Source organism: Bactrocera tryoni, chromosome 3, assembly GCF_016617805.1.
Source record: "Bactrocera tryoni isolate S06 chromosome 3, CSIRO_BtryS06_freeze2, whole genome shotgun sequence".
NCBI classification, from domain to species: Eukaryota; Metazoa; Arthropoda; class Insecta; order Diptera; family Tephritidae; genus Bactrocera; species Bactrocera tryoni.
Genome location: NC_052501.1, coordinates 45669903 through 45694431, shown reverse-complemented (window position 1 = coordinate 45694431; position 24529 = coordinate 45669903). Strand labels below are relative to the sequence as shown.

The 24529-nt window shown below is 35.6% G+C and overlaps 1 protein-coding gene and 2 non-coding genes across 4 annotated transcripts in view; 2 read left to right on the top strand and 1 right to left on the bottom strand.

Annotated features, from left to right (window-relative positions):
- Positions 1 to 1939: 1939 nt before the first annotated feature.
- Trnaa-ugc lies at positions 1940 to 2011 on the top strand. The gene has a single exon. It is a non-coding gene; the product is annotated as a tRNA-Ala (tRNA).
- Positions 2012 to 2143: 132 nt separating this feature from the next.
- LOC120769991 (electron transfer flavoprotein beta subunit lysine methyltransferase) overlaps positions 2144 to 24529 on the bottom strand; it is a 110578-nt gene continuing 88192 nt past the window's right edge. For both annotated transcript variants that reach the window (XM_040097074.1, XM_040097075.1), the window contains exons 3-5: positions 2947 to 3150; positions 2747 to 2877; positions 2144 to 2544 (exon numbers count right to left, since the gene is read on the bottom strand). In XM_040097074.1, coding sequence (XP_039953008.1) covers positions 2201 to 2544; positions 2747 to 2877; positions 2947 to 3150 — 679 coding nt within the window. In that variant the 3' untranslated portion in view covers positions 2144 to 2200. The remainder of the gene's footprint in view (positions 2545 to 2746; positions 2878 to 2946; positions 3151 to 24529) is intronic.
- Trnaa-ugc lies at positions 2611 to 2682 on the top strand. Its single transcript has one exon. It is a non-coding gene; the product is annotated as a tRNA-Ala (tRNA).

Here is a 24529-nt window from a genome sequence, read left to right as displayed (position 1 = left end):
TATGTAAAATAAATCAATTTGTAAAAATTAACAATAAGAAATGTTAAGCTAATATAAGCAACATAAAACATGCTGCATTTTGTGTAATATTTCTAATTGTGTGCATTCGGTTTTTTTCTTCAAAATATTTTGCTATTGCGTACAGTTTGTTTTCAAGTTTTTGCCCTCTTTTTACCTTTCACATTGAAAAAAATTGGCAAGTTGTGTGTGGTTAAACGCGTTTATATATAAACTTATACAAAATCTAAGTTAAGTTTTAATTATTAAATTAAATTAATTAGTTTTAAGCGATAAAAAAATGTAAAAATTAAAATAAAACACAAAAATTAATTAATAAATCCATAAAAAATAAACAATAAATACAATTAAATTTAAAATCGTTATGTCAACCTAATTTGGTGTAGGAAATTAGTATCGGCAGTGTGATTTATTCGTTTTGCAAATCACCGTTTTTTGTGTTTGTGAGTTAATACAATATTTTTTATTATTTTATTTATTTTAATTATTTTTTATCTTGTTTTTTATTATTTTTAATTTCTTTTTTTATTATTTTTTAATTTTTTTATAATTTTTTTATAATTTTTTTATAATTTTTTTATAATTTTTTTATAATTTTTTTTATATTTTTTTTATTATTGTTTACTATTTTTTATTATTGATTTTTATGTTTTTTAATTTTATTAATTTTTTTATATGTAGTTTTTTAATTTTTTTATATTTAAAAAAAAATTTTTTTTTTAATATTTCTTACATAATTTTTTCATTGCAAACAAGCGTATGTTATTTTTTTAATTTCTCTTATAGTAAAATATGTAGCTGTTTACAGGAAAAAAACAAGAAGAAAAGTTAACTTCGGCTGCACCAAAGCAATATACCCTTCACAGGTGCATTTCTTTTAGTAACTACATACATACATATGTATGTGTACAGTTTGTATGGAAGCTATATGTTATAATAATCCGATCTGAACAATTTTTTCGGAGATTATATAATTACCTTAAGCAGTAATCTATGTCAAATTTCGTGAAGATACCACGTCAAATGCGAAAGTTTTCCATACAAGCCCTTGATTCCGATCGTTCGGTTTGTATGGCAGCTATAAGCTATAGTGAGCCGTTTTGAACAACTTCTTCCGATATTGCAATATTTTTATGAACAATAACTGATACAAAATTTCGTGAAGATATATCGTCAAATGAGGAAGTTTCCCATGCATCCCGATCTGAACAATTTCTTCGGAGATTACATTGTTGCCTTAGAAAATAATCTGTACCAAATTTCGTGAATATATCTTGTCAAATGCAAAAGTTTTCCATACCAGATACTAGATTCCGATCGTTCAGTTTGTATGGCAGCTATATGCTATAGTGAGCCGATCTGAACAATTCCTTCCGATATTGCAATATTATCTCAGAAAATAACCTGTGCCAACTTTTGTGAAGATACATTGTCAAATGTGAAAGTTTTCCATACAAGAACTTGTTTCCGATTGTTCAGTTTGTATGGCAGCTATATGTTATAGTGGTCCGATATCGGCAGTTCCGACAAATGAGCATCTTCTTGAAAAGAAAATGACTAAATTAACTCAGCTCGTCATGCTGATCATGTATATATTTATGTATGTTATAGGGTCTCCTGCATTTCCTTCTGTTCAGGGTATAATAAACTCGTGTATTCGTTTTTTGTACTTTTATGCCAATACATGTCTACATAGAAACTCCACGATGTGCTTAACTCGTGCTTTCAGCTGTCATGTAATTAAAAATTCAACATGACAACCGAATGAACAAAGTTATTGGCGTTTAATAGGTAACATAAGCATAACGAGTATTTAATTTGTTCGGCCCGTTATTTTAGGCATGCATTAAATTGAGCTAATTTGTGCGTAAGAACTCTGGACGTGGCGTGAAGTTAGTCATTGGGCAATTAATTATTGTGAGGGGATGTAGCTCAGTGGTAGAGCGTTCGCTTTGCATGTGAAAGGCCCCGGGTTCGATCCCCGGCATCTCCAATTAATTTTTTGGTTTTTTCAGTTTCTAATTTTTAGATCCATTTTTGTATTATTAAGACTATTAAAATAATCTTTTTTAATACTGTTAGAAATTTTATAGTGAATACAGTTTTTTAATAAACAATTATTTGTAATATACAATATTTTTTTATGTTCACATTAAATTTTTAATAATAATTGGAATCATTACTATCTTAATTCCCAAACATTAACAAAGCGAAAACCATTATTCTCAATGCAGCCACTTTCCGTCAATTCGTATTTGGCTAAACATCTCATATGCTGCCGTCTGTTCGCTGTCAAGCCATGCCGTCCGGGATCACCAACAAGTATCTGTTTTCCCGCCTTACGTAGTTTTTGTAGCCAAGGCTGCAAAACAGCGGCGAATTCTTCGTCGTAAAAAACATCACCCAACAAAATTAGGTCTTCCTGTACCAATTGTGACGCTTTTATTAAATTTTCCGTAGAAATATGTAAGTGTTTCAGGTTTACCGCATTCAACTGAGCGTTCAGTACAACAGCACAGCCAGCCGCTAAAAGATACGATACAAAGAGAGTATGTGTGTATAAATTCAGACTTAGGCAATTTTTAAATGTGAGGGGATGTAGCTCAGTGGTAGAGCGTTCGCTTTGCATGTGAAAGGCCCCGGGTTCGATCCCCGGCATCTCCAGTAATATTTTTGTTTTACATTTAAAATTTTATGTCTAAATTTCAAATGAAATTTAAATGTTTACCTTCATCGATGTCATTTGCCACAACATATTTTGCTTGGTGCATTAGCGCAGCCACGGCGCTGGCCCCACAACCGCTGCCCACATCCAGCACCGACTTGCCAGCCACCAAGGAGGGATTATCCAGTACGTAACTGTTAAAGTAGAAGATATTATGATATTATTTTCGAAGCTTTGTAAAATTAACTTTGTGGCAAACCAACCGACTGATAGCCTGTCCACCAGGCCAGTAGAATGCCCAAAAGGGGTCGTCTTTGAACAACTTCGTGACATTTACATTGGGTACTGGTTCATGAAAGAGCCGACATTCTGGTGTTATGAGATGGAGCGCTATCTCTGGCGTTAAATGATCTCGTGAAATTTTCGTCTCTTGTAGTATAACGCGTTCGATGTCTTTAAGATTTGCTCTAGAAATATGTTAAGGTTTACAAATAAATATAATGATATAATATTTTTGATACTAGCTGTTAGCATATTAGTAAGCCGGTTCGGCGCTTGAGCTCAAATTTTATTTGGGAAATATTTAGTGTATCACTTCACTCTAAAAAAAATGATTGCCTATTTTACGTTTTTCAAATGGAACTCAACAAAATAACACTTTTGTATACAGATACTTAGAATCACATTCAATTAATATATCTAATGATTACTAACTAATTTCTAACTAGGACTTCTTCTCTTGGACTAAGGTGTCCATTAATTTTTTCAGCGAAGTTTTTTTATGGCCATAGTCGAGTCGAATCTCCTTCCAGGCGTAGATCTGTTGTTTGATTTGTTGCGGATAATATAGAATAGTCATGATATTAGCTATTATTTTGGACTCTTACAGTACATTATTTTTCCGGGTTGAATCGGGTCAATACTTCCCTGAGCCCCCATATACCTAATACAAAGATTTTCAAACTTCCGCATATTTCGGCCAATATAGTAGTTATCTCAATGAAATAGAGTGTTTTACTCATAACACTGTATCTTTGTGCCTAAAATAGATGAAATTGGGCGAAAACTTGACCTACCCCTTATATAACTATTACCAGGATTTTCGAACATCCAGTTGACTTTGCTCCATATGATTGGTAATTGTATCTCAGGTATCTTAATGAAGCCTAGGGAACATTTTTTTAAGTATAATGTATGTATACTACATACTTATAATGATTTTCGTGTTTCCAACAAACCTTATGCGGAATATCTCTGTCACTATATGAATTACATATATATGGTAGAGGGTGTTTTCAAAAGGATAGGGACGATAGGGGCAGCAAACCACGCCATATTTTTTCCGTTCTTTTGACATTTATCTTCAGTAATGTTTGCCATTTTATCATGGAAAAATATACGATTCAACAACGAGTCGAAATTATTAAAATTTACTTCCGAAATTCGAAGTTAATGGTCTCAACTTGAAGACCTGTCAGATCAACAATTGAGAGTCTAAAATGTTTCTGTGCCAGTGAGACAAAGAAGTGTACATAGTCTCGAGAATATTGCTGTCGTTAGCGCAGCAATTGAGGAAGACCTAAATCAGTCTCTCACACATCGTTCTCGAGTGTTGAGCATCTCTGTGACGTCATTGTGGCGAATTTTGCTAAAAGGTTTTGGCCTAAATCCTTACAAGTTGCAAGGGTATAAAACGTTTAGTTGCACTCGAACTTTGCCCTTCATTACTTTTTGTTTTTATTTTTAGTTCAAATTAATCTTACTGAAAGAGCCAATAATTATACATTTATTTTGGGGCATTACCTTTTTTATGGGTTTTTGTTTTTAATATGGACTTTTCTTATTTTCTTGTTTGTATGTACATATGTACATACATATGTATGTACTTTATAGGGCGTGGAGACGTGAGTGTTACAAACTTCTTGGCAAATTTAATAAACCCGGTTTAGGGTATAATGAATATATGAACCTGTACCTTTAATACCATCATACATGAAGAAGTTTAAAAAATCAATATGGCGACCACGCAAAAAATTTAACTAATAATTATTATAATGAGAGCTAAAAATAGCACAAATAAATAAATAAAAATATAAATATAAAATTGAGCTGTCAGCTTATTGCTATAAAAATTGTGAGTCTAAAAATAGACTGTCATACTTATGTAGTAAAAATAAAACGCCATAAGTGTTTATGTTTTTTTGAGCATTACGAATATATTGTGGGATTGTGGAACCGGTGTGCCAAGCACGTGCTCGAGCGGTCAGCTGCGATCGATTGCTTTTCGCCAAAATACTGTGGTTCGTTAAATCTGTTTGTTTCGATTATGAAGGTATAATTAATGTAGCGTGATATTTGCTGTAATAGTGCGATAGGTAAATTTATTGTATTGATTGCAGTAACGAAAATAAAAACTATTTTTTTTCTTTTTGGATATTTTCCATTTTTTTTGAGGATTAAGTTTGTTTATTGTTTTTTGGTTTATACTTATGTATTCTGTGCAAATATTTTTCATAAGAATTTTACATAAAACCAAAACAACATTTAAATAACAATGTAAATAAAATATAAAAAATAAGTTAACTTCAAAATAATATGGAGATAATAATATAACAAATAATTGCTAATTTCTCGCTTAAAAAAAAAAAAACAAAAATCGGTGGAGCGCCGTTAGTGTGACTTCCGCGTAAAAGCCCATTGAGTTTCGGCTTTGTTTGTTGCGAAGCGGCTATTTGTTGCTACAGCAAAAGCGCACGCTTCGGCATGCCAGTATGCATGTAATCAAAACTAAACGACCACACGTACATAAGTTTGAACGTAAGTATATATAAAAATTATATGTTCAGAAAAAATACGATTATTTGTTTTGAATGCACATCTGTGTAAACTTCTCGTCTAAATTAGCACCATTGACGTAGCCAAATATGAATTAGGCAACAAACATACATATGTATGTATGTAAATACAAATCCACAAGAATGGCATACTTTGAAACCAATTGCCAAAATATTCGTAAACACTTCAAAGAATGCAAAATTTTAATTGTGAAACTTTATTTATTTTGTTTGTTTGCCCTATTGTACGCACTCAATTGGTTCCATTAATTATTTTATTCATATAATTTTTTCTTTCCTCAAGCTTGGTGAATTCGTGAAGGCAGAAGAATTTCGTGCTTCGTTTAATAAGTACTACGCGAGTAAGCTGCGTGATGTATAGTTCGAGTGCATAAGCTTTTTCATTACTTTTGTCTTTTACTAAGGTCAGAATTTACGTCAAATGCATTAACAGTAATTTAATGACAAAATATTTGTTTTTCAAGTTAGTCTATGACTGCTTAAATATTTTTGATTAGTTAAGAATAATACAATTTTAATGAAAAGAACTAAGGAAGGGCTAAGTTCGAGTGTAATCGAACATTTGATACTCTTGTAACTTGTCAGGTTCAAAGCCAGGGAAATACATTTAGGTGATTTTTGGCACAAAGATGAACCGCCCTCATTTTTATTAAGATAACTCACATATGTGTATGTAGGTATACAGGGTTTGTCCGGAAAGTACTTCGACTGTACTTCGGAGTGTACACGCACCGACTAAATTCAGTAGAGTGCGTTCCTAGCTAACGATTGAGCGGGTGGTCAGTTGTCTCCGAGCACCTGGAGGGTCAGGACAAACATTTTCGCGCGACGTGTTTCTCTGAGTGGTGCAAGCCGAAAATGCAGCGTTCGTTAGAGCAGAGGTAAGCGATTAAATTCTGTGTGAAACTCAGTATACGACAGAAATTTTTGATATGATCAAGCAGGCTTACCCAGATGTTGCTTTAGAAAGAAGTTGTGTGTTTCAGTGGCACCAGGCCTTTTTGGATCGTCGCTGATGAAGACCGCAAATCCAAAGTGAAAACGATGCTCATTGTCTTTTTTGACATCAAAGGCATCATTCACCATGAGTTTGTCCTTCCTGGACAAACCGTCAACGCCAAGTTTTACGTGGGAATCCTCAAGAGATTCAAACGAAGGGTCAATCGGGTTCGACAAGACATCGCAGCCGATTGGAAGTTGCACCACAAGAACGTCTCGGCATCCCAGCGCTTTCGCAACCGCCCTATAGTCCAGACATAGCCCCCCGGACTTTTTTTGGTTTGGGGGATCTAAGCAGCACGCACTTCGGCTCTCAAAGCTATTCCGGAGAATGCCTTCCGTGACGCCTTCAATGATTGAAATTAGCGCTGGCAGAGCTGCATAGAAGGAGCCTATTTTGAAAGTTTTAAACAATTTTTTTTTAATCGGTTGAGTCCTATTACTTTCCGGACAAACCCTGCAATAAATACAAGACCCGACTCAACATATTTTTGGTTTACCATAATATTATCTTATGGAAGTAGGCGTGATTGTAGTCTGATATCGCATATTTTCACGCTGTATTGTAGTAGTGTCAGGAGAACAAGTCAATGTTACCTATCGTATTAGATTGGAAGCGGTCGGGCAGGTTCTGAGATATGGGGTTTCATCCAGCGTTTGAAAAACTACGCTACTCTCGTAGCATTTCATTTTACTCTTGCTACCGCTCTCACTTTGTCGGGAGCCACAGCATAGCCTTAGCATAACAATGTAAAGTATGTGCTCTACTCTGCTCCGAGTTTTGTTAGGTAAAAAACTATAGCTGGAGCGGGAGCAAAAAATTAAATTCTGCGCTATGCTCTGGCGTAGCGGTAGCAAAAAATTGGGAGTGGTAGCACAGCAGAGCTAATGAAAATTTTGATGTGCTACAGCTCCCGCATGTGTTTGTTGTTTTCTTTTTTCTTTTTTGCTATTGTCATTTACAAATATGGTACAAGTTGGTATATAAAAGAAAGTCGTTTATAACTTAAGAATGGCTGAACCGATTTGGCTTAAAATTGGTGGGGAGGTAGCTTAGAAGCAGGGTAAGGACATAGGATACATTTTATCTCTTTATGCTAAAATTCAATACAACTCATAAATACAAAAATTATATTTCAAATCATAAGCATTTGTTCAAAATTTATGTAAGAATCATTTGAAAATTTTAGTAATTCAAAAATAGAAAGAAATAAGTAAAAATTTTCATATCCAAACATGCTTAGTATATGGGTTATACTGATTTTGCTCCTTAACCAGGTAGTTTTCTTTTAAAACGAACCCGTCCGATATATTTAATATCACAACAAAAAATGGCATTGAAATTTTCATCGTCAAGGCACTGCGGATACTTTGCTAGATTATTGGTCAAGGACGCAAATGCATTCATAACAAACCAAACGGGATATCTAACATAAAGATATAGCGGAATAATTGGAGTGTTGATAAAAATGTTTATTATAATTTTAGATATACAGAAATCTTTTCGATTCTTTGCAATATACATTGAAGTAGGTATGTATATACATACGTACAATTTCAAACTGATTCTTCCTAAAAAATGATAAAATTACTAAATATTGGGAATGGTAGAATAGAAAGGCAAATACGCAGTGCAATGGATTAAAACTGGTACTGGTAATCAGTAGATGAATATTAACCACATGTATTCCAAAAGATAAAGATGAGGTATCTAAACCTGATTTTTCCACGAAATTCACATTTTTTTGTATAACTGACAAGAGCTACAGCGTCTAAAGTCAAAGCGATGCCATAAAATACCTCTGATCTGTAGGAATTTAAAGATAAACAAGTAAGGAAGGGCTAAGTTCGGGTGTCACCGAACATTTTATACTCTCGCATGATAAAGTGATAATCGAGATTTCATTATACGTCATTTACATATTTTTCAAATACCGTATTTTTGTAAAGTTTTATTCCGCTATCATCATTGGTTCCTAATGTATATACTCGTATTATGCAGAAAAGGCATCAGATGGAATTCAAAATAGCGTTATATTGGAAGAAGGCGCGGTTGTGAACCGATTTCACCTATATTTCGTACATGTCATCAGGGTGTTAAGGAAATATTATATACTGAATTTCATTGAAATCGGTCTAGTAGTTCCTGAGATATGGTTTTTGGTTCATAAGTGGGCGACGCCACGCCCATTTTCAATTTAAAAAAAAAAGCCTGGGTGCAGCTTTCTTCTGCCACTTCTTCCGAAAAATTTAGTGTTTCTGACGTTTTTTGTTAGTCGGTTAACGCACTTTTAGTGATTTTCAACATAACCTTTGTATGGGAGGCGGGCGTGGTTATTATCCGATTTCTTCCAATTTTGAACTGTATATGGAAATGCCTGAAGAAAAGGACTCTGTAGAGTTTGGTCGGCATAGCTATAGTAGTTTCCGAGATACGTACAAAAAACTTAGTAGGGGGCGGGGCCACGCCCACTTTTCCAAAAAAATTACGTCCAAATATCCCCCTTCCTAATGCGATCCTTTGTGCCAAATTTCACTTTAATATCTTTATTTATGGCTTAGTTATGACACTTTATGGGTTTTCGGTTTTCGCCATTTTGTGGGCGTGGCAGTGGGCTGATTTTGCCCATCTTCGAACTTAACCTTCTTATGGAGCCAAGAAATACGTGTACCAAGTTTCATCATGATATCTCAATTTTTACTCAAGTTACAGCTTGCACGGACGGACGGACGGACGGACAGACAGACATCCGGATTTCAACTCTACTCGTCACCCTGAACGTGATCAGGTATACATAACCCTATATCTGACTCTTTTAGTTTTAGGACTTACAAACAATCGTTATGTGAACAAAACTATAATACTCTCTTTGACAACTTTGTTGCGAGAGTATAAAAATTACGGTTTGGTGCGCTTTATGAGTTGGTGGCGTCATTGGGCCGTATTTCTTTCATGATGATCAATATAGCGTGAATAAAGAATTTCATTGATATCCTAGGCAATTGTTGTTTTATTTAAAAAGAACCTTTGGTGGCGCTCTTATTAAAAACCCCGTTATTATATAAAATATATGAATAAAATTCAATAATAATTCTAATTAATAAACAAATAATGAGGACATAAGTGCGAATGAAAATAACTTAAAAGTTTAAAAGCCTCCGAATGTGATGAATGACCTGATTGTGTACATACGTACTTACTCATAAATCCGTAAATGTGATAAAGTGAACTTAAGAATTGTAACATCTTAATATAAGTTTATTTTTAATGCAATAAACAACGTGAAATACTTCAACTCCAATTAAGGTCTTTGGGGAAATCCATCAAGCAAATATTGTGCCGCTTTAGTACACATACACCCAGCAGCATTATTAGCAGGTATGACTGTACAACAACATGGTGCAAACATTTGCGGTTAAGTGCATAAACAACAACAATAAAAAATGAGTAAAAAACGTGTGACAAAGGAGCTGAAACTAGTTTCTTTCATCGATTGACGCAAGCGGAAAAGGGTAATGCCGCTTATAAGCGTGCAAAAGTCCACAAAGGAACCACAAAAGCCTAAAATCAGCGTTAAATTGGGAAAAAGCCTCACTGAAAGAGCAAATGTGATTTATTTTCAATAAGTATTTACTATACGTATACATACATATGCAAGTTTGCATTGTATATGCCGCCATTTATTTAGAGACAATGTATACAAAACTTTCAAGGTCGCTTATGGAATACCACGATAAATAGTTTAGCAGCTTAAAAGTATGCTGAATGCGCCTACATGGAGCTAATATTAGTGAAATAACAAAACTCAGCGACAGGGCTTGAAATACTATGTCTGTGTCGGGAAATTTGCCGCTTACTAGTTTTAAAGTGATTTAATATACATATATACATATGAATATAGTTGTATGTACACATATATTTGAAAGCCTCTCGCTCAAATGCCGGGAAATTCCGTAAGTGATTAGCTTTTATGAAAATCGAATGCGAAACTCCATTAAAGTTGCCAAGCAACATTGTTGAACGAAATATACTCCATTAACACACATTGTAGACTCTTTGAGTTGACGAACTAGTTTGGAAGTAAATGGTAAAGGAAAATTTAGAAAAAATGGTATTTCCAAGTGAGCTCAATCAAATAATTTAATTAGCATTCACTTTTTCGTTTTATTGGCAATCGAAGCAGCTAAAATGATAGTTTCTCTTTCAATGAAAAAAACTAGATTCCAAAATTCCCCAGTTTTTTAAAGAAAAAACACAGAAACTTTTGGCTCGAAAACATCGGATCTTCTTGCAACTTTTAAAGAGCCCATAGAGTAAAGCGATGTCGCTTGGGAAGGTCGAGCGGCTTCAATTCTTAAACTGTACGATTTGAAAACGTTGTTCAGGCGTAAGTCTTTCCATGAAGAAATGCCAAACAATATTGAACAAAAATAACATGAAAGCTTGACACGACTCACGCGTGATCTGTCAAAAGAAGGCTATTGAAAAAATTACTTCTACTTGGATCACCCGTTATTATATAGGATTCTATAGAACAGTTCTTGGGAATAGTTATGGCTTCTGTATTTAAATTTGTATAATAAACTTTTCATATTCTTTTAAATCAAATACGAACATAGATGTACATCTTGGTCGACTCTCATTTTCCAGAGTGTAATTTTTAAACAGAAATTTTATGTGATAATGATTTTTTTTTTAAGTTTTAAATGAACGTATTAGACACACATATCCCTAATTACAATAATAATTGGATAAAATAACAAATAAGGAAGGGCTAAGTACGGGTGAGGCCGAACATTTTGTACTCTTCCAGGGAAATAGCTTCAAGTGCAAAGTTTTGTAAGTTATATGAGGTCTAAGCAAGTTTTTACCCGATTTTTGCCGATATATGCGGTATAAAGTAAATTGGAAGTTCGAAAATCTTTCTCTTAGGACCGATGTACCGATATTTTCGAAAAAAAATCGCATTTGGAACTTTGATTCACATATTCGGTGTCTGGGGGTTTGAAAGTTTTCGTGTCTAAAGTACCATAATATTTACATTCAATTAAGTTGTAAAGTCTTTTATCTTGGCTAAGCGGTTTTGCCTTATTTTTAGTTCTCTTATATGCTAGCATATAAATATATATTTATGTGTGTACATATACATATGTATGTTTCCGAGCACTGACGTTTAATCTTGCAATCAATTCATTGCGTTGTTTGGAAACTCATAAGGCTGTCTGCTACGGTGTGTGTAATTGGTATTACTAACACTACTGCTATTTATTTTAGAATAATAATTAAGCTAAGTGAAATACCAAAAAACCCCAAAGACATCAGCTATTACGCGAATCGAAGTTGAAATGAAACTGGTTTCCTACGTAAGCAGGAGACTTTAAATTAATATTTAATATCTATCTCTAAAACGAAAAAAGTAGAGCTGCGTAATGTTCATAGACGATTTGGGTTTTATTATTTGAGAAAAAATTGTCTTTTGACTACTTTGTAAAAAATTAGGGCTGGCTATTCAGTTATGGAGCAAATTATTATTTTTTATATTGCTTACTCCAAATTTCCCAAATTACCATGAGGCTATGTTAATTAAATGAAATAAAGTTTACTGACTGACCATCAGAACTAAAATAAAGGTTAAGCGCTTTAAATTTGTGTAGCGATTGGCCCATGTATGTACGTCTTAAACATTTCTGTGTAATTTTATGAGCTTTTATATATGTATATGTACATATGTATGTACAAATCTAAAGACCAAACACACCCGAATATATGTAAGTGTGTATAGATTTATTGGTGAAGAAGTGAAGATTAAATAATTTCGATGACGGGACATATTAGCACAGAGTAAAAGCAAGGTAAGGGTTATCTTTAAAAACAATGGTTTTAATGCTAAAATAACAATATGGATGAAATATGTATGTTGTATATCCACACTTGAGACCAGGAAAAACAAAAACAGAGTAAAACGAAAAAAAGGTGGGCTCCAAAAGCTGCTCAATCAGACTTCATCTGTACTACTTAGGCATATAGCAGCACTGACATTGTACCAAACTAGTCTATGGGTGGCCTATTGGTCTACCAGATTAATCCAACCTAACGTAACATAAAATGCCGATAGTCGTAATTATTTTTGTAAACAAAGCCCTACATTCCTGTAGAAAATGTTCTATAGTCTCTTCTTCTTTTATCTCTTGACAGCTTCTATGAAAGTCATAATAAGATTTTTTCAGCCTGCTGGCATGTCTGCAAATGAGACAATGACCCATTAGCACTAGAGTTCTTGTTTCATAGCTTTTAAATTTTAACAGTCGGCTTGTGGGGCCAACATCGCATTCCTCTGAGCCTCAGCTATATCTGTAACATGTTTACCGTTTAAATATCTACAAGTAGCCAGAGGAATATATGTATATGTATTTACTTTTTATAAAAGTCTTATTTTAGAGTGGTGCTTGCTCTGGCTAAATTATATGCGTCACAGTTGCCAGAAATAACACAATATCCTGGAACCCATTGCAAGGTTTATCGTGAAATCGGATGTTAGATCCACTTAAATATCAAAAAAGTTTTTTATTATCTTTGATGAAACCCTAATAACCTGTAGTGATTTCAAAACCACTTGGCTATATGTTTATATAAATATATTTCTTGTTGTGAGCACACTTTTCAGAACAAGAAGGCTGAAATTGCGTTTGGAAGGCACTGGAGTGGTATGTACACCACATCCCACCAGAAAATCCAGTTTGGACCCATCGATATAAATACTCTACTTCACCTCTATTCCACTCCTCTCTGGAAGTGAAGGAAATACGAGTATTTGTAAATAACTTAAGTTTAATTCAAAAAGACCAAAGCACCATTTATTTATGGCGGCATAACTTCTGGAACTCTTAAGTATCTTTGTGAACAGTACTAGCTCTATCTTGCTACCATTTTAGTTTAGTCCGCATGATTTATGTCGATGGTTTCCCCATAGTCGTTTGAGTTTGCTGGATAGTCAGAAGTCACATGGACCTACATCAGGCGAATGGTGGTTGCGGCTCGATGTTAATTGAAAATTTGGCGAAAGACACACGCAGAATCATTGCAGTATGCGACGGTGCAATATTGTGGTGTAAAAACCAAGACTTGACGGCATATAACACTGAACACCGAAATAGTATTCCTTGTTGAATTCGGGGTGCACCAAACCTCGATAATCGAAGAAAACGATTGATCGTCTGTTTACGGGTCGTAAGCATAGATAGATACAAGACTTATCGCCAGTAATAATACGTTTCATGACATCCTGTTAGTCGGGAAGCATTATTTCACAGACGCTAACGCTACGCTGTTTTTCGAAAAAAATGAGTGATTTTGGAACCAATCGTGTTTTCACTTTTCTTAGGCCCAAATGATATTTCTAAATTGTTTTCACTGATCCTTCCGATATTCCAACGATGCCAGTAATATCTCTGACTTTTAATCGTCGATTCTCAAGCACCAATTATTTTATTTTTTTGATGTCTTGACCATCAGATGATGTTGAGGGTCGTTTGTCGTCAACGCGTTCTCGGCCCTCTTTGAATAATTTGTACCAATCAAAAACACTTGCTCGTAAGAAAAAATTATCAGCATTTTCCAACATTCTGAAAGTTTCGGTACTTGAAATTTGATTTCGGACACAAAATTTAATGGAACTTTTTCGTTGAATAATTTCACTCATCGCAAAATCGTCGAATGCACTTTATGTATGTACTTCGGAAAAACAAGTGTATACCAAACAATAATGATCATGATTACTTTGATGTGGCATTTGGCACAGATCCCCTGACAGTCATACCAAAAAAATAAAAATATTTCGACGAATGGGTTTTATTGAATTTAAATAGTCTTTTTTTTTGCCCATAGTAGTACACCCTAATTTTTTGCTAAGAGTTTATTTATAAATTATAATAATTAATTATTTAGAATGGTTATAATTATTAGTTTAAAAAATAATTTTGGAATAATTTTTATTAATTTTTATAAAGATAATTGAAATAACGCATATGTATTTTACTTTCAGTTCTACAATAATATTACTAATGTAAGTATCTTCCAATTGTTATTCCACAACTTCGAAAGCACTCTTTATAAATGTTTTTATGCTCACTTACAAAAATACTCAAATACATATGTATGTAAGTACATCATACAAATATGCACAAAATTGTTAGAAACCTCCTACAAAGTGCTTACGCCTGCGCACGCACGCAAGACCAACCGCGTGGCTGCATTTCAGAGCCATTGGTTAATGACTTGTTGCTAAGTCGCGTTAGTCGCGTGCTACTTTGATCAAATATTCGCCGTGTGCAGCACGTGATTTGACAAACGTCAACGCGTTGGCAGAAATAGCAACAACAAGAACCATGTAAAGTACCGAAAGTAGACTTTGAATTTAAATGTTTTTATGTTTTTTTATAAATTTGGTGTTTTAGTATTATTATACTCTCGCAACAAAGTTGCTAAGGAGAGTATTATAGTTTTGTTCACATAACGGTTGTTTGTAAGTCCTAAAACTAAAAGAGTCAGATATAGGGTTATATATACCAAAGTGATCAGGGTGACGAGTAGAGTTGAAATCCGGATGTCTGTCCGTCCGTCCGTCCGTCCGTCCGTCCGTGCAAGCTGTAACTTGAGTAAAAATTGAGATATCTTGATTAAACTTGGTACACGTATTTCTTGGCTCCATAAGAAGGTTAAGTTCGAAGATGGGCAAAATCGGCCCACTGCCACGCCCACAAAATGGCGGAAACCGAAAACCTATAAAGTGTCATAACTAAGCCATAAATAAAGATATTAAAGTGAAATTTGGCACAAAGGATCGCATTAGGGAGGGGCATATCTGGACGTAATTTTTTTGGAAAAGTGGGCGTGGCCCCGCCCCTTACTAAGTTTTTTGTACATATCTCGGAAACTACTATAGCTATGTCAACCAAACTCTATAAAGTCGTTTCCTTCAGGCATTTCCATATACAGTTCAAAAATGGAAGAATTCGGATAATAACCACGCCCACCTCCCATACATAGGTTATGTTGAAAATCACTAAAAGTGCGTTAACCGACTAACAAAAAACGTCAGAAACACTAAATTTTACGGAAGAAATGGCAGAAGGAAGTTGCATCCAGGCCTTTTTTAAAAATTGAAAGTGGACGTGGCCTCGCCCACTTATGGACCAAAAACCATATCTCAGGAACTACTCCACCGATTTCAACGAAATTCGGTATATAATATTTTCTTAACACCCTGATGACATGTACGAAATATGGGTGAAATCGGTTCACAACCACGCCTTCTTCCAATATAACGCTATTTTGAATTCCATCTGATGCCTTCTCTGTATAATATATATGTACATTAGGAACCAATGATGATAGCGGAATAAAACTTTACAAAAATACGGTATTTGAAAAATATGTAAATGACGGATAATGAAATCTCGATTATCACTTTATCATGCGAGAGTATAAAATGTTCGGTGACACCCGAACTTAGCCCTTCCTTACTTGTTTTTATTTTATTTTTACAAACGGTTCCGCCAAACTTCCAGCACGTTTGTGTGTTATACATAGGAATGTGTGTATGTATGCGTGTTTAGGTGCGCAAGCCCAGAAAGTTCAAGTGCGTCCAAGACTTTGTGGTCAACTACTTTCAAGCCGGTTGTAGCTGTTACTGTTGGTATGCGTGTACGAACGTCTTCAATGCGCAGAAGCAACGGCAAAACCAGACAACTACAAAAATGTCATACATTCCACATGCATATTCACACGAACACATTTGTCAATACTCGTGCTCAAATACAGCGACGACTGTGGCATGCAAATTCATAAGTGTGAATCATTTGAGCTCAAGCACGGGCGCGACCTTAATTTTTCGGAAGTCCAAATGACTATGTATGGGTAATTTCAAAGCTGCGGTGGTCGGGTTTCTTTGCTTTAGGCCATTTTTCATATTTCTATTTTGTGATTTTTGACGATACGTACATATAATGTTTGTACAAGAGTGTTGAAGTGTTGAATTGGGGAGACTTCATCTTTTTTTTAATAAAAGTTTAAGTTCATGACGATATTGCAGATTTTAGGACATAACTGCTAGATATTGTCATCATCGACACCTTGAGGCATATTAGATTAATATAAAAACTTTGAACTCTCCATGGTGTTACAAACACTTACATATCTATATATGTACATACATATGTATGTGTGTATAAGGATGCAGAGACAATGCATCGACAACGTCATTTATTAATGATTGATTAGTTTAAAATGACTTTGACGTAGTCAGGTTGAGCTTGGGTTATATCCAAATAAGAAAGGTACTTTACTCTATGAAATTCCCCTTTCGGAGCCACTAATATAATGTTTTTCTATTTTTTTTTTTTTGTTATTATACCCTGAACAGTGTATATTAAGTTTGTCACGAAGTTTGTAACACCCAGAAGGAATCGTCAGAGACCCTATAAAGTATATACTTACATATATAAATGATCAGTATGTTGAGCTGAGTCAATTTAGCTATGTCCGTCTGTCTGTCTGTCCGTCTGTCCGTCTGTCCGTCCGTCTGACTGTATATATATACTGTATATCGTTTTGAAATTTTGCAAACATCATTTTCTCTTCAAGAAGCTGCTCATTTGTCGGAACGGCCGATATCGGACCACTATAGCATATAGCTGCCATACAAACTGAACGATCGGAATCAAATGCTTGTATGGAAAACTTTCACATTTTACAAGATATATTCACGAAATTTGGTATATGTTATTTTCTAAGGCAACAATGTAATCTCCGAAGAAATTGTTCAGATCGGTTAACTATAGCATATAGCTGCCATACAAACTGAACGATCGGAATCAAGTTCTTGTATGGACAACTTTCACATTTGACAAGATATATTCACGAAATTTGGTATATGTTATTTTCTAAGGCAACAATGCAATCTTCGAAGAAATTGATCAGATCGGTTTACTATAGCATATAGCTGCCATACAAACTGAACGATCGGAATCAAGTTCTTGTATGGACAACTTTCACATTTGACAAGATATATTCACGAAATTTGATATATGTTATTTTCTAAGGCAACAATGTAATCTCTGAAGAAATTGATCAGATTGGTTTACTATAGCATATAGCTGCCATACAAACTGAACGATCGGAATCAAGTTCTTGTATGGAAAACTTTCACATTTGACATTGTATCTTCACCAAATTTGGTATAGATTATTTTCTAAGGCAACAATGTAATCTCCAAAAAAATTGTTCAGATCGGATTACTATAGCATATAGCTTCCATACAAACTGAACACATAGTTAGTAAAAGAAATGCACCTGTGAAGGGTATATTAGCTTCGGTGCAGCCGAAGTTAACGTCTTTTCTTGTTTTTGTTTGATATCACCTTGAATTGCCCTTCCAAAAATAGCAATTTGAAAGCCAAAATTTTATTACTATTAGTGGGTGATACCACAGTACAGGTAATACTACCTTCAACTTAACTTGGTATTCCAAGAAAAGTCGCTTTATAGCTCACTATGTACGTTTTTAGATATCTATCACATTTCGCATTACTCAAATTATAATCTATTCTCCTTTAAGAATCTAATTTTGATAAGGGAAGTGGTGGAGTAGTTCTTCGGTCAAAGAAGGAATTTTATCCAAAAGCGAAGCTTTTTTGATGTAACACTGATTCAAAAATAATATCTTCTTTATTGGCGTAGACATCGCTTATGCAGTTATAGCTGAGCTTACAACAGCGCGGCAGTCGTTCTTCCTTTTCGTTGTTTGGCGCCAATTGGAGACTCCAATCATGGTCCTCCTGCACGTGGTCTTTCCAACGTCGTCATATTTCTCATACAGCTCATCGTTCTATCGATACGATATCTTAAAAACTCGTAATCCCGACTCATCAGATGTTTTCATTATCCATACCTTTGCACCATAAAGGAGGAAGGGGATGATGACTGACTTATAGAGTTTGGTCTTTCATAGCCGAGACAGGACTTTACTTCTCAATTGCCTACGTCTTGAGTGCGACAGCTATTTGTTTGATGACAGGAGATAGTTCGTCTTGCCCTCGTTCATTACCAGACCCATTTGCTTCGCTTCCTTATCCAATCTGGAGAAAGCAGAACTTAAATATACTCGAGAAAATATTTCCATAATTTTATTAAGATTATTCACACGTTGATCCATATGTTTTATATGTGGGCTGGAATAATTCGAGGATAAACTTCGCCCATTTTGGGCATAAAGGTTTGACAGCTGTCACGTGTTGATAAATATTGCATTTTGAAAGGAAATATACAACTGAAGCATCAACTTGGCTTGATAACGAGTTCCCGGGCATTGTCCCAAAAAAACCAACCATAAAGGATTTGTATGCTAAGTTTAGAAGTGGTGAAATTAGCACCGAAGACGGTGAACGCAGTAGACGCCCAAAAGAGGTTGTAACCGACGAAAAAAGTCCACAAAATAATTTTGGTTAACCGTAAAGTGAAGTTGTTCGAGATAGCAGGTACTGTAAAGATATCAACTGAATGAGTTCATCATATCATTCACGAATATTTGGGTATAAGAAAGCTCTGTGCACAGGGTTTGGAGATGTTCAAGCGTAATAAGCCCGAGTTTTTGCGTCGACATGTGACAATATATGAAACATGGTTCCATTAATTCACTCCGAAGTCCAAACGACAGTCATTCGAATGGACTGCATACGATGAACCCGCTCCAAAGCGAGGAAAACAGTCGGCTGGCAAAGTGGCGTATTTATTTGGGATGCGCATGAAATATTTTTTTAGTTACTACCTTGAAAACAAAAAAAAACACCAACAGCGACTATAATATAGCATTATCGGACCGTTTGAAGGAAAAAATCGCCGAATTTGAAGGAAAAGAAGTATCTTTCATTAGAACAATGTACCGTGTTATAAGTCCGTGAAAACAATGGCAAAAATCCGTGAATTGGGCTTCGAATGGCTTTTGCATTCACCGTATTCTAAAGATCTGGTTCCCAGGGATTATTTCCTATTCTCAGATCTCAAAAGATTTCTCGTTGGTAAGAAATTTTCGTCGAATGAAGAGATGATCGCCGACAGTGAGGTTTATTTTGAAGCAAAGGCGAAATCGTACGTAAAATGGTATCGACAAATTGGAGAGGCGCTACAATAAGTCCTATCCCCCTTAAAGGGAATAAAAAAAAACGAATATTGCAAAAAAAAAAATGGTTTGACTATGGTAGGCCGGGAACTTTTCAATTGACATGCTTTGTATAATGAAATTGAAGCAGCGCACAACCCTGGGGAAGGATGTTCCGCCTTCAAACGGATACTTTTTGACTACCCAGAGGAAACTTGGTCTAAGATCGGAAGATATGAGCTGTGAATTAGGAGATAGTGGCTACGCTGTTTGTGTCATGTCGTCCGAACGGAACACTCCAGCTCTGAGAGTATTCGACGCAGTACCCACCGAGAGAAGCAGAGGAAAAAGAAGATAGCCACTCCGATGAAAAGACTAGGTGGAGAAGGATCTGACTACACTTGGAATCTCCAATGGGGCCAAACAGCGAAAAGGAAGAACGACAACTTTTTTTGCAGACAACGAATAATGAAAGCAATAGTAAAACAAAAAATTTTGATTTCTGCATGCGCTTCTCACGTTCAATATCACACATGTCGGCTTAATGACTTGATAGTTGCACAATGTATGTACATACAAATGTTGGTGCTATGCCTGCGGTCGTTGTGCGTGATCGCCAAAACGCATGCTAATAACGTTATCACTGGATTACTACGTGAAACAACTCAACTATACCAGTTAATGGGGTTATATGTAAATATAGCCAAGAGACACAATAAAAGCGCTAATTAGCATTTTGTGACTTTTTATAATTTTATACATACATATATTTCATTTAAGCGTCACAACATGCTAAACTCTTTTGGGCCGGACAGCTGTGGTTGGACTTTGCACCTGTAAAATTTTGAATTTGAGTTTTTTTCACTTCGGTTTCGTGAATGAATGACGGAGCATTTGAAGCACGAAGAGTGTGTGAGTGAGTGATGAAACAAATGATTTTTACGCGCTTAGTAACAACGGTATAATGAGTTTCAGTCGTGAATGCGAACGTTTGATTTTATGTTATAGTATTTCTAAAGGCTGAAATTCGTCTGCGAGCACATACTCACGCGCAGCTTTGAAATATTTTTGGAAATTTCTGAGGAATTCCTATAAACTCATCACACGCATGCCTAATTTTTTATGCTTGTATGCATGTACTTAGTATGTTTGTATGCAAGAAATTATTTGTTAATATTGTGAAACTGATTCATCAGACGCGCCATGCTGGTCAATGCTCCGTTTAGGGGCATTCCTTCAATTCACTTACGAACGCCTTCAAAGAAAATACAAACACCGTTTGCTTGGGCTTAGCGAAAATAAAATTATTTGTGCTAAATTTTAGCAACCTAAAATGAATAAATACATACATTCGCGAAACTTTCCACAAGCTTTTCTTTGACGTAATTTTCCCCAGCGCGCTTACACAAGCTAATATATACAAACACACACGCACATGTACAAGTACAAGTAAAGCTCTGGCTGAAGGGAAACATGTCGCAAAGCATTTAGTTGCATATAGCGCGCTCGTCTGGCGACTGATTGGCGTCGAATTCAATTTAGCATGTATTAAATTTAATTCAATTTAGGTATTTCTTAATACCACAAAAACAACGAAACTGAGCCGGCGCGCAACCGGTTTGCGCAAAATCCTGTTTCGCCATCTCATCATTGCAACACGAGAAATGCCGCAACACTGATAGGCAGCGGGGGATGGATCGCCAGCGGGACGCGCTACTATGTGTCCGAACGCAAACATGTAACCCTTTTAGGTATGAGCAACAGCTGCAAACGTGTTCTTCGGATTTCCATGCCATGGTGAGGAAAGTATGTGCATATGTATGCATGTTGTTGCGGAAATTTGTCTGTATGTACATACCACAAGGCCTGTGTGTCTCGATGTCACCAGAAATGGAATTTAAATTGCGGACTTGAGTTGGCCGAGCTGTGGGTAACTAAATATGAGTCGAGCCGAGTTATATACATACATATATGTATGTACATATGTATATGTATATAACCATGCTGAGCTGCCTAGAAGGTCTTCTGTGCATATATTTGTAACTTCTTATGTGTGCATATGCATTGCAGTGTCCTATGATAAGACCCGATAATGCCACATGAGCCACAAATTGAAATAATTGTTGGCGTTGAGTGTAGGAAGCGTGGAATTCTTATGTATGATCTCATGTAGACACCATTTTAGTAAGAATATGTGGTGGAAAAAACGGAAGCCACTATGAGCATAGCAATTTCGAACAATGCAAAGCTGAGCTACTGTAGGAAGCGGGTTTTCAATAAAAAAAAATAAACAAAAGCTTTTATTAAATGTTAATTTGCTGGTTTCATCTTTTAACTTATCAACTTAAGAAGTGCTTTCAGCACAGCAATTTTATGAAGCCAATAAGAAATTGACAGGGTTGGAAGATTGCGAACTCTGTTACCCACCGGACATACTCGAAGATTGAACAAAAAGGAAACATTTAGGAGATTGTTGGATTTGCCGAATCTTACGTATACGCTGCCATAGTTCTTTCTTCCAATTCTTCAATGGCGTTGAGACCACAAAGATGCTATTAGATAGTCAAGTAGGGTGGATGTCTGACGGCGCACTTAGGCCTTTAGGAAGGTCATTGCAAAACTAACGAGACTAAAATCTACACATCCTCATTGAGCCTCCCTGTACTCTTGATGAATTTCGTCTATATAAAAACATCGGAGAGAAACCCACGGCCGACAGTTGTGCTTCTTTTCCTAAACAAAGCCTTGCATTCGCATAGAACATGCTCAATAGTCTCATCTTCTTCTACCTCTTGGCACTCCTATTAGGGTTCTTATGTCATTCATTTTGAATTCTAATAGTCGGCATGTGTGGCCTCAATTTCATTCATATCACGTTTGTCTGCCTGTTGAGTGAGGTGGGGATTTTGGTTTAAATATCTACAAGTAAACAGAGGATGGAGCCATGTGTAGAAGTTTATGCAAGAGAAGATGGAGCCATGCGTAGAAGTTCAGTTTTCTAAGTGCCATTCACTTGGGAGTGGCCTGAAACGATTCTTTTACATATGGCTCAATGACTTTCGGTTTGAAACCAAGTATCCTTTAGGTAGTCAAAAAACATCCGTTTAAAGGCGAGCCAAAGAGAGAAGGCGAAACATTCCTTGCAAGGATTGGGCGCTGGGTTTGGGACCCATCACGTAAAGAAACATCTTCGCATGAAAGAATCAAAGCAAAACTAATACGGCTGTGTAAACTGACGTTGATCAATACCAAAAGCTCCGTCAGGATCGGGAAGGATCTCTTCAAGCTTTTCGATACCAACTCCCTATCCTGCAACTTCTTCAATCTACTTTTGGAGAAAATAATTCGAGCTGCTGAGCTGAATATAGAAGATACAATCTTCTATATGAGTGTACAGCTGTTCTGCTTTCTCCAGACCAAATAAGGAAGCGAAGCAAATGGGTCTGGTAGTGAACGAGGGCAAGACAAAATATCTCTTGTCATCAAATAAACAGTCAACAATGTCAGCTTCGAAATCAAACGCACAATAACTCTTAATAATAGGTGCTACTTCAGACTGAGTAGGCATTTGGGAAGTAAAGTTCTCTCTCGACGAACAAAAACCAAACTCTATAAGTCACTCATTATTCCCGTCCTTCTTTATGGTGTAGAGGTATGAACGATGATAACATCTGATCTTTTTTTAATTGCTGTGATCTCCGCTTGGAAGGCAATGTAGTGATCTGGTAGTCGGAAGGTGATTCTGGTAATTAATTTACTTGAAAACACACCACATTCAATTAACTAGTTTGGACAGATCCGTAATACCTATGTCCCTGTCCACCTAACCCTATCCAGAGCAGAGTAGTGCTCTCTGTAAGGAAAGGCAATGTTGGGAATTGAATTTAATCTTAGAATCTTAGTATGCCCATATTGGAGACGACTACTAGGGAGGATTCCTTTAGCTTAATAGCTGACTTCGTTACCAGTTGCTTACAGAAAAAGTTTGTGCCTATTTTGGTGGACCCCGTTTTTGGTAAACAGTGAAGTATGTTCAAATCAATTTCGAATATATTTCTGACATCAAAAAACGTCGAATCAAATTCGTCAGTCGTTATCGTCGTCGATAATATCAAGTTTTACTTCGAAAATGAAATACTATGTATATAAGTATATTTTTTTTAATCCTAATATATTGAATTAAACTGTAAGAACCCTGAGATCTGTTCTGCATTCAATATTCAAAGGGTTGGAATTAAAATTATCTATCTTTCGGAGATCAAAAGCACTACAATCTTGAAACTACGCACCACTCCTAACTATGAGATAACCTTTATAAAGAAGTATTCCGACTTTCGACAAGAGCTATTCTGATTGCCTAAACACTCTGTTCTGTGCCAAGAAAATATAATTTAATACAAAATTTTCTAAACACAACTCTTGCCGTTACAACCTGTTGGCCGCAACTGGTTTTTGATGCTTTTAAGGCTAATTTTCAAAAGACGTGTTCGAAACTTCGCTCATTTTTAGACTAAAGAAAGCCTAGTAAGTAAGTTCATGAAACTAAATCTTTTAGCATTGAAAGTTTAAAATGATGTATCCTTTACCTGAAAGCAGAGAAAATTACGCGATTTAAGTTAATTTATCGAATTAAAAGTATTCTGAAAACATGGTATAAAAAGAAACTAATGGGTCATTGTACGGAGGCTGCTGTATATATTTCTGGCCTAGGCAACACTAAGTCTTGCCAGGTGCAATCTGACATTTCCATTGGAAAGTTTGACATTTTTTAGCATAACATCACACAGAACGTTTTGTCATTTAATCGTGAATTGTTTTATTTACAGGGAATTAAAAAA